Source organism: Falco punctatus (assembly GCF_963210335.1).
Source record: "Falco punctatus genome assembly, chromosome: 1".
NCBI classification, from domain to species: Eukaryota; Metazoa; Chordata; class Aves; order Falconiformes; family Falconidae; genus Falco; species Falco punctatus.
The window spans coordinates 12,844,175-12,856,261 of NC_137580.1; the positions used below are offsets into that span (position 1 = coordinate 12,844,175).

At 36.3% G+C, this 12,087-nt stretch overlaps 1 protein-coding gene across 4 annotated transcripts in view; it reads right to left on the reverse strand.

Annotated features, from left to right (window-relative positions):
- The window catches only part of INPP4B (inositol polyphosphate-4-phosphatase type II B), a 356,888-nt gene that overhangs the window by 116,779 nt on the left and 228,022 nt on the right, over window positions 1–12,087 (reverse strand). For all 4 annotated transcript variants that reach the window (XM_080403492.1, XM_080403493.1, XM_080403494.1 and 1 more), the window contains one exon: window positions 10,294–10,441. In XM_080403492.1, coding sequence (XP_080259618.1) covers window positions 10,294–10,441 — 148 coding nt within the window. The remainder of the gene's footprint in view (window positions 1–10,293; window positions 10,442–12,087) is intronic.

Genomic DNA, 12,087 nt, shown 5'->3' on the forward strand with positions numbered 1-12,087 from the left:
CTGTACGCTCATTTAGCCCACACTTCCCTAATTTATGTATGATTATGTATGGGAGACGGTATCAAAATCCTTGCTGAGGTCAAGGTAGACAACATGTACCACTCTCCCCTCATCTACCCAGCCAGTCATTCCCATCCATCCAGGCTATCAGGTTGGTCAGGCATGATTTCTTTATTTCCCCTTGGTGAATCCATGTTGATTGTCCTGATAACCTTCTATTCCTCCACATGCTTCAAGATGACCTCCAGGATGAGCCATTCCATCACCTTTCCAGGGACAGAGGTGAGGGTGACTGGCCTGTAGTTTCCTGGGTCCTTCTTGGCCTTTTGGGAGACTGGAGTGACACTGGCTTTCCTGCAGTTCTCAGCCACCTCTCCTGTTCTCCATGACCTTTCAAAGATGATGGAGAGTGACTTGGCAATAACATCTGCCAGCTCTTTCAGCACTCAGGGATGCATCCCATTGGGGCCCATGGATCTGTCAGGTTTGCTTAAGTGATCTCTAACATGATTTTCCTCTCCCAAACGGAAGTTGTCTTTTCTTCAGACTTTCTCTCTTGCCTCCAGGGTCTGGGAAACTGGAGGGCCAGCCTTGGCAGTGAAGACTGAAGCAAAGAAGGCATTCAATAGTCCACCTTCTCTGTGTCCTTTGTCACCAGGACACCCATCTCATTCAGCAGTGGGATCACATTTTCTTTAGTCATCCTTTTCCTACTGATGTACTTGAAGAAGCCCTATATAGTTTTTTGAATAAGCTATATAGGCATAATTCTGCTCCTTGTTAATATGACAACCAAAATCATACAGATTGCACTGGAAGCAGAATTAAGATGTTTTGCTCATACATGTCCTTAAAAGTAACAAAATAGAAACAAAGATTACAATACATTAACTTGGGTTTACTAATGATGTACAGTTACTTTTTTCCATTTCATTCAACCTGAAGAACAGAAGTAGATGAATCAGATCAACTTTCTTCCATCAATACAAACTGGCAATGCTGTGACATGACAATCAGCAGCAGTAACAGGACAAAATCATCATTTTCAACCACCCTTTACTTCAAAATTTGTAGGAGCTTAAAATAAGACATCGCATTAAATGAAAATCTCAGGGCTTCCTCCTACGAAAAGCTCATAAGATTTGTCAGGGTATACAATTTTATTTATTAGCAGTGAAGATATTTTGGCCCTTAATATTTAGGTTTTTTTATTTAATAGTTTCAGCAACAATGTTTGGACCTGGCTGAGCTCCTAAACTTTGTTGTTCCTCCTATACAGAAATATTCTGCAAAGACTGCAGAAATACTAGACAGTGAGAGGTGGGCACATCAAAGCACAACATTCAGAGCCCTCTATCCCATGGAAAACCCACTGCTGGGCCTCTGATTTCCTGCCTCTAAGCCCACTCCTGGAGCTGTTGGTCCTGTACTCAACTCAAGCAACAGCAGGAGTAGAAACCCCTTATCTCAGATTAAAATACGCAACCAAAACCCAAAAGTGGTTTAACCAGCTATGAGTGAACTTCATTGATGCCAACAGCAACGGGAAGGGAAAGCTCAAATCCCACCATTTTAACTTTAACATGTTTTCAAGGAATGTGAAATACTGCTCTTATTGTCGACAAGGCTTTCATCTCAGAAACACATATGCCGTCACTGAAGTCTAAATACAGCCACTAGTATGTCATAAAAAGACACATCTTAGCTGCAATTTTTTAATAAAGCAAGCATGCAGTTTTATAGTAATCTACAGCATATATATCATAGAAACTTTAAATAGCACATTTTCTAAATTTATTTCAATTTAAAAATACAGTATAACAGGATTACATGGCATAGGCACTGTTACTCCAAAACCAGCCTTCTTGCACACTTTCCATCTTTTTTTCCAAATGCAAATATATAAGGCATCAGATTTAGATAGTATTTGTGTCTCATGATTTCTTACTATTTGTCACTGTTGTTGTTTACTTGGTATAACTCTGAGTTATGGCTGAAAAAAGAATTATCTTTTCTGTATCTAAGCTCCATCAAGACTATTCTGTAGTATCAAGCTTTATTATCATTATTGTGAAGGGCTCCTCCCAAAAGTAAACAAACAGATTGAAGTAACATATTTTTGAAATTTGAAAGTTTATAGTTTGTACTAACACTCACAACAACAATCTTAAAAAACTCCTTTGTTTTAATAATACTATAATACTTGTGCCATAACCGTATACCTTTAAAAACACACTTTGACCAGTAACTGTGTCAAACAACAATTGCACTATACAAGAAAATTAATAATTATAATAAATATTGGTTCTACAGTGGACAAATCAGTTATTTATGCACCTTTTCAGTGTAGCCATGGAATTTTGAATAGGTTGTCAACAGAGCAGTAAGCTCTGAGCAAACTCACTAGTGTTAGAACAGAGCTATTTATCATCTGCTCTCACCCCAAATCCCCTCTTAAAGTCTTTTCCGAGTCTTTTCCAGGTAATTGCACCCATCACCATGACAGGTCCTGTGCTCAGCATCAATTTCAACCCGTCTTACAGAATCAAGTCGAAGCTTTGTCTACATCTTCCTGTTCAGCTCTTCAGACTGTCTCCTGGATAGCCTTTTCTGTCAATGCACAACAGAAACTCCCACCCAGGAGCACATCTCAACTTTCATTGTCTCCTGCCTCAATTACTTCACTGGCTTCCTTGATGGCCTTGACCATCTTGCCACACTTCTATCTAACCACAATGTGGATGTAAACAATCTGTCCCATCCCTCTTCCTCCACTTCAAATGTTAGCTAGTTCGATTATTTTTAAGCCTTTCTCAGGTACTTTCTGTTTTTCACATCCATTCTTTCCTTTAGTAGACTAATTATGCCAGCTTTCACTAAACACGTCTCATTACAGTTGAAAGCAGTTCCCCACTAAAAAAATCTAAAATCTACCTGTTAGCCTTTCTTCAAAACTCTTTTCTGCTATTATGGCAGAAAAATCCAATATTGGATCCTGATCTACTGAAGGCACTATATAACACACTGATTGTTAAAGATTAATGATCATTGGTGTTAACACAACACAATTTTAAAGAGATGAAAAATTCTAAGAATAAGTTATGAGACTTCTCAGGATCCCACAGAACTACTAGAAATGTCATGAACCTTCATTTCAGGCTCCTACTTAAAAGCCAACAACTTATTTTTCTTGGAATGATATACTAATTTACATAGCTATAATTTGTGGGGACTCGGCCCTTTAGGGGATTGAGTTTTACCCAGCCTTCCTCTCCTGATGGAAAGCACAGTCATTGTACAAGCTGTTACACTGATATGCCGGATGGTTTAGATAGATCTGTGCCTGGATTGAAATATCTGTGCTTTTCTTTATGAACAACTACATCAAAGCAACTAGGGATCCGTAAACACTATGTGACTGGATAAATTTCTGACATTACTAGCAGTTAAATACTGCTGCTATTGAAGTAAAACTACATGCAATTTTTTTGTTCTAAGAAAACATTCAATGAAGCCCATTACCAAATGACTGCTGAGCACCCAAGGCTCAGATTAATATTCTGCCTTCTAATTTATCAACTCATGCGTTTAGTTTTTTTATTTTTAGGAACACCTTAGCTGCATGATTATAGCAAACTACTGAAAGTACTTGCAAGAGGCACAAATAATTTCCTGTATTATTAATGTTGATAATTTCTACTTAAACAGTTTCTGCTTTGTGCCACGCGCTGTAATAATCATAAACCAAACAGACTCTTTCTCATTACTGGATATAAGGATATAGGAACAGCTTAGAAGTCTGAAGGAAACTTATTCAATGCTGAAAATGCAAAATACTGAATTCTATAGGGAGTACTTTGAATTAATGGCATGCACCCTGTCCAAAAAGTATGTTAAGAAAGTCCTAATACTGAAATCATGTTCCAAATAAACTTGTTTTTGCATAACTAATGCTACCTTCAACAGTACAGACACCACTGCGGAAAGCACACTGGAAAGCTGTGGTCAGTGACAATAAAATCAAAATCAAGCAAAACCAGCAGCAAGTTATTAAGATGAGCAAGATGAGTCAGAAGGGGGCATTTTCTCAACGAACTTTTCTGGATCTGATTACTCTGTCTTAGACAAGAGAACAGCAGGAATAGCCATTTGCATCATTAAGGACACAGCACAAACCTTTACAACTTCTAAGATGAAGCTGAAAAAATCAGTGCAATTATATGAAGAAGAGAACATTACGAGGACATACGATAAAAGCACATAAACCACAAAATGAAGATGAAGTAGTGATTTTTGATTCATTCAGCTTCAAAAATCCAGTACTGCAATTCCCAGCGAAGCAAACATGACAAATTCAAAACTGTAAAAAGGAAGTGATTTTTACCTCTGCCAAGCAAAATTAGCTTCTGAAATCCACTTTCACAAAACATCAGAAGCAAAGTGCTTAGGAGGATTCAAAACAAGATGAGACATTTCTGAGATTATATTTGCAAAAGTTTTATAATATTCTAAAGGTGATAAAGTTCTGAATATTTATCAAACAGGAGCTTTGGAGCAAATATACACCATAAGCTTTGGGCCACGACTCAATCACTCATAAGTAAAGGAAGCTTAGAAGCTTCCTTTTAAGGAGAGCGCACAGAAATTATTTTTCCTAACAAATTTTACTCTAAACTCTACATGTTTATCGATAGGCATATAATCTTTTTTTGTAGAATAGAAGCAGATGAAGTTACTCTCATTTTTCTTTACCACAAGTTATGGTCCTGTGATATACAGGCATTAACCCATCAAAACAACTTAACATTCTCTCCAGAAATAAAAGAATCATAGTCTTTTTACTATATAGTTTCTAAAACAGACAAATAATTACTAAGGAGGATTTAATCCCTTCTGGGGAAGCTACCACAAAGACAAATAAATGGATATTTTCCTTTCTTTCCTAATAGTTTTAATTTAGAACCTCTTAAAAACAGTTGCCATTTTTTCTCTTCTTACAGAGCTTCCCAAAGCTATTTCAGATTCTGCTAAGTCTGACCTGACAGGTTACTAAAAACTCAATTGTAGCTTGTGCCTACCTTTTGCATGACTTAAACATTTGTTAAAAAAAAAAAAAAAAAAAACAAAAACCAAACCAATCAAACAAAATCAACTAAACAAATCATCCCAAAAAGCCAAGCCACGAAACACATCAAAAATTTTAAACCCTGTTTCTTCTATGTGTATGTGGAAAATGGACTGAGATTTGCCAAGGTTTGAGAATATTTTATATTGTTCCTGAGAGCTGAGTTTTTAAGTTCTTTTTGCATTTCTATCCACCACCATCTCCTTTTTATTACCCAAAAGCGTAGACAATATATAAGCTATATATCCCATTTCTTCCTTCCTGCCTTAAAACTTTCCCTTCCTTCAATAGTTTCTTACTGGGTGTATCTCTGAAAGACTCAAGATTTTCAAACAGCATGATCATTTGAGGTTAATTCTATGATTTGCATTTAATAGCAGAAGATAATTCTCCTGCATCACACAATTGCAGAGAGTGTCAAATTCAGTAATACTCAGAATGGCATCTGTGGAATTTACACTTTAATCTTAAATTGTATTTTAGTAACTAGCAATGGTGTATAGAATTGGTTTAGGGTTGGTTTTTTTTGTTGTTTTTAAATTTTACTGTTCATCAGGAAACAGTGGAATCCGCTTACAACAATGTTGCATGAGCCCTATGGTATAAGCAAAAACATTTTACTCTCCTAGTTTATAACTTCATTTCTTTCTTTCAGCTTGCAATGATCTATGTGGCAAGATTAATCACATTATTAATTGCATGATTACTCAAGTATTTAAACAGTTCTGTAAGTTTCTGTTTTCTTTTTTCCCCAATTTATTAATCAGAGTACATCATTCAAAATAAACAGTGAGAATCTTTATGACATGAGCAACATAATAAAACCATACAAAGCTTTTTAAATCACTTTAATGCCTCTAATTTATATTCTCTGCACCCCCACTGACATGAACTGACAAAATTACACTCAACTTAGTGCTATTAGAACCACAGATAAGTACTGGTAAGTGCAAAATCCCTAGTTAACAACATAGTAATTCAAATGCTTTTTGTGATGACAGAATCTGAGTGTGTTAAAATAATTATAATCTTGAGAACAAGATTATTTTTTGCTTTGGTTTTGTATTGTCCTTCACCATGATGTGGGAGGCTCTAATAACACTTACATGTTATATCATTTGCTCAATATGGACTTCTTTAAGACCAGAGCATGCTGTGCACAAATATAACATCTGGAAATTTTAGCAGCCAGTCTCTGAGAAGCATTGCTGACTGGTACAGAATGATTTTCTGGACTCTTAAAACCTGGGTGGATTTTGCAGAAAACAACAACAGAAACCCCTCCCTGACGGGACAGTCAGAATGTAAGTTAACATTTTGTAGCTTTCAGCACTGCTGAATAATAGGTAATGTTGTGCAGAGGTAACGATCACAAAACAAACCAGGTAATGTTACTCCTTTCCAATGCACTACCACTTTAAATATCCAATAACAAAGTAAAGCCCAGCAAATTTTACTTCATTAAGTTTAATACAAAAACTCCTCTTAGACTTTCACGGAGACCATCTTTTCCAAAATTAGTTATGAACAGCAAGATCAAGAGGACAGAGAATTAAATAGTGTTCATACATGACAATATATATTCTATCCTTTAGTTTATAAATTAATGGTTTTTAAACTGATCATGTTTGAGGAGGGCTCAAATTGTCTAAACACCACTCACAAAAGTTCAGGTTACACTTACATTCATACACTTGCATTCCTTTATGGAGTAACTGATGGAGAATAAGAAAATAAAGGTTTTACATACTTTTTGATGCACAATGGGGTAAATACTGCATATGCCTGTATTTGAACTACATTTTACTGGGACACATTTAAGTGTTGAAAAAAATTACTTCTTTGAACATTTGTGCTAGGTAGTTATTTGAAGTAAGGTTTTAAAAGTCATTAAGTGGATAGAATGTTAACAGTGCCCGTCGAAATGCGGTTGATTCAAACAGCTTCAGAAGTCATGGTCAGTTTACTCAGAATAACTTCTGTTATGCTATTACCTCTTATCAATACAATGTTTTTGCAGTGCAATTGCTCAAAAATAAGTAATGTAAAAAATAACACACAAACGTCTGGAAAAATCAATGCCTGCTCCCAACATGTAGCATTTCTGCCTGGGGCTCCATTTCTCTATAGAAGTTGCATATTAAAAGGTAGTAGAAAAAACATCCATCTCTCAGACAGTCTGAACTTTGTCCTCATTCTGTAATGTTACATGAAAGAAATCAGAAAACAGACAAACAACATAGATTTGCACAAGAAAAGGCTGCTGGAGTTGGGACAGGACAGCCATCCCTGATGCAGGAGGAAAGCTTGAGTGTGCTTTATACTCCAGAGAGAGGGTTCAAGGAAAGTTCAGCAATTTATCCCTGAAATTTGTTTATGGGTTGTGACCACAAATGCCATGGGCTAAATTGAGCTGTAAGTAGGTGGAATTGCCTTCCAGCCCAAGATGAGTTTGGTTCCAAGGGACTCAAAAGAGCTTTAGTGGCAAATCAGAGACACATGTACTGCAGCTTCTACTACAGCCTCCTAATTCTCTTGCTGTGCTGATCGAGTGCACCACAAGTTATACCTGCAACTCCAAGCTTAGATTATATGGGTCAACTAACTTTCTGAACATTTACTGTAAACTACTAAGTTTTTTTTATAATCGTTAGGTTTGAAGAACTACTGGGCTAATCTGGCATGATAGATGCAAAATATCTGGACAAGATTTGTGTGAAGAAATATTAAAAACAGAGGAAAGGACTCACTGGAAAACCTTGAAGAGGAAACAGAAATAATTTCTTCATAAAAAACATCAAAGAGGGCTACATGACTCTTACTAAAACAATAAAAATGACTGATCATATAGCTCCTATTAAAACTTCTTCCAGGGAGGTCTGAAGGATAAAATCTTTAATGCATGCATATCTTTAAAAACATTTTTTCATGCTGAAATAAAAAGTCAAAAAATCGTAGAGGTTACATATTTCAGAGTATCATGTCAGTAAATGAAAAAGTTTGGTTAAGAATGATCACTGCAGTTGTATCAAGAGATGAATGATCTTAAGAGCTATGAGAAAAGGGAATTTAAATGATAATTTAAAATACAATACTGAATGGCATTAACACTTAGCTTGGATATTTTTTCTAGGTAATTGCTTCAGACCTGACTTCACTGAAGCCACAATAGGAATAAAATGAAACAGGCTGATAAGAAGTGGCCTCTGAGACAAAAATATTTGTTCTTTTATACTAACTGGCGAAAAAAGATGCAGAGAACAATACTTCAAAAGAGAACAGCCTCAAGGTAAGCGTAGGTTTTATACAAGTTCAAGAACTAACATAACAATATCCTGCTAATGTTGTTTTTCTAGTTTACAAATGTAAGAAGTCCACAAGAGCATGCATCTTTGCGATTATTTCAAAAGGCAAAGCCCATACAAAGCTGAAGCTCAAACCTACACCCTTACACAATGATTGGTGACACAGATGCCTGTATTCTCGCCATTCACTAATACTCTACCACAAGTTGTTGCTCCTCTTGGTTGGTCTTACCTTATCACTCAGATTGATACAATCACTTTGTCTCTTTCCCTCTCACACCCACACTTTCTACTAGGCTTGAACAGCTAACGACAATGGCACTCAGGAAAATCAGAACCACTTGCCTCAAACTTAGAGCAACTTTCACTTCTGTTTCTTTCTCAAAGCTTTTCTTTATTTTGGTGAGTATTGAATAATCATTAAAAAACCAAACCACGGTGATTCTTTACTATGCCTTCATCCAAGGAGGTGAATGCTATAATATGAAATAACAGCAAGCACTACTACTTGCATTATGCCTTTGGAGAGAATAACGCAGTAGTAGTAAAAGTGGTTAAAGTAATCCTCTAACATTTAAAAGGCATTTACCCAGGGGGCAAATTAAAATCTGGGAAGTGGATGAACTGTGCAAGTCACCATAATCTATTTTTACTACTTACTAAAAAATCCTCACACATTAGTATTCTCAGACAAGATCATACCATAAATGCCTAAACACAGTATTAAATGAATAAAATGAAGTATTATAACAATTCATATGATTTTTATAAGCCATCATCACCATGCATAAGTATGTATCAGCCCGTTGACTTTATTAAAAGCAAGATTCTGGTCTCCCACATGCTGTTCTATTGGCATAAAAAAAATCATACAGAAGCAGCAGATGGGGTAAATGGAAAAGAAAAGAAGCTCCTTTTGCAGGACAAACCACCACTGTAAACAGCCACAGGCAACCCCCTCTGATGGAGGGAGCTGCCTGAAAGTACACAGGATGGCTTTGGGATGCAGCAGTAGCTCACAGTGTTACTCTTATACATGAGGCCAGATGCCCACCCATGTGTGAGGCAGCTTGCATGGGGTAATAGGCATTATCTCCTACCTCATCCAGTGTCATTGGAAAAAGAACATATGCTTTTAAGGAAGCCCTGGACTGCCTAAAGTATTTTTTTCCACAGTTGTACCAGCACAGCTTACAAGCATTCAAGGACAGGCTGCCATTTTAGTCACTAGAGTGGGAATTCAGACATAAAAAGGATTTTGGGACACCTGTACTCACTATCCTCTTTTTTCCTAGGCCATACATATTATAGTGATCCTCAGATATCCCTGCTGGTTACAAGGCCAATCCAGCAAAGTTTTCAAACTTAGGTTACTTGGTATCCTTTTCTTATGCAGACCGATTTACATTAGTTAAAGGAATGTGATTTATATTATCATTGCTCATTTATTAACTACAAACATGTCATTTTCCATTGTTTGCATGATGTCTGTATGTGACATTAGCACTGCCCAGTCACAAAGCCAAACACACTACAATATAGTTCACACCCTTGTCATGTTGTTTCTTTATAAAATGTGAACTTTTCAGAGTATTCATAATGGTAACCAAATGTTGATGCTTACACATTTAAAGACCACTCTGTAGCACAGTTCATTTCTCAGAACTCATGAAGTCACTGGAGTCCTAAAAATTCTGAGGAATCAATTCTGTTGTTCAGTTACAGCTGTAAATTCTTAGCAGCCCAAAAGAACACTATATTTTACCTATTTCATACCACAAATTGATATTTTAGCTCATCACTTAAACTATTCCAACTCAGAAAAATAAAATTTAGTATTTACTATTGCTACTTCTTCCTTACCTTCTCATATCCTCCTTTATGTGCAGATTGATCAGTTCTTTAGGAACATGGAAAGAGAGGGTGGTCTCAGCCATCTGTTCTCGGATCCGCATCCACTTGTTGTCAGAAGTAGGGAATCTGTATAACTTATTGATTGGGTTTTTTAACACTGCAGAGAGGAAAAATTATATCATTGCTTTACTGTGGTTATATGACTCTTTGAAAATTTATGACAACAATTTCATCCAAAAATAATACATTATTTCCCCCCTTGCTTCCAGAATTAATTTTAGAACCATTAAAATTCTATTAAAAACATTAATTTTTTATTTATTTTATTATAGCAGCATGTGGAGGACAAAGTATTACTATTACAGTATAAATCACATTTTACCCGCACAGTAGGTATCCTGTGAATTTAGCATTTCAGTATAGTGAGAATGTAAATTATGCTCTCTATTCTTACACTTCAGGCACAGTTAGGAAAAACAGAATGCACAAACAAACAATGAATTCACATACAGTCAATGCCATCACTTACCATCTGCTAGAATCACTCACGTTGCTAATAAATTACATGGGACAAGTGAAGCATGCCTCAGAGTTTAGCTGTATCTGATGCATCTTCTCCATGATATGCACACAAAGAAGTCATTAATACAAAGAGATGGTGTGCATCTACATTAAAGGAAACTTGACTACTGACATGGTCAAAAGGACACCATTATAAAGTCAACTTGAACATTGACATGGTCTGCCACTACACAAAAATAAATTTAACAATCCTGTAAATACATCACACACACTGCTCTCAGATCACTATTGTAACTTGACGTAGGAAAATCATGTTACTTGATTTTTATTTTATCTTAAACTCTCACATGTTGGCTATGTTTCCATTCCGATCTTACAATGATGCTTTATAATAAATGTGGGAAATTTCTACTCTTTCCTTTCCTTCTGTTCCCCCCACCCCCACCCCACCCCAACCCTCCCCCTTCTTAATTAATTTTTCAGAAAGTGCAAATGGGGGAAAAGCTGAGAAAGAAAAGTTTTGTTTAACTCTTTGACAAGCTTACTTGGAGACAAATGACTGTCATTTAGCACACGCATCCACTGCTTCCTAACTCAGAATGCCTTTGGACAGCCATCCAAATTCTTCAAGAGTATCCTTCTATCAGCCTTCTGGAAAATGCTGCCATAGAGCAGGCTCCCATTGATCTGCCACTGAATGGCCTATAACTCAAAGGAATACATTTCCCATGTGTATTGTGAGGAAACTGCTACTGTCAGAACGACATCTACTAATAGGCATTTCAGCTTCACAACTCACTGTCACCATTACTGCTTATGTAGGATGATTTATAGGGAATGAAAAACATAGACCAAGTTACTGAAGATACACAAACTGTCTTGCCTATCTAATCAAACTGCTTTTTAACAGAAGTCTTTTAGGAAAGGCCTAAAACAAGACCTCAGATTCAAGGATACCTGCGATAACATGATTGTTGGCAATTCATAAAGAAAGGAATGTTGTAAATAATGTTTAAGTCATTATAGATGAATTCTGTTCTCACCACCCTACTGAGATCTCTTTAATCACTGGTCTGATGAGAAATTGGAAGCCTTTTTAGAGTAGTTTTGCCTTTATTAGTGATTTTACTTACAAAACCGAAATTCTGACTTAGGGTGATAAAATAAGCCTAATAGATCCTTATAGCTATAGCATATAAAACCCAGCAATTTTTCGTTACTACTAACAACCAAAATACCACAATGCTCAAGCATCTTTACACACATGTTACGGCTTCAGAA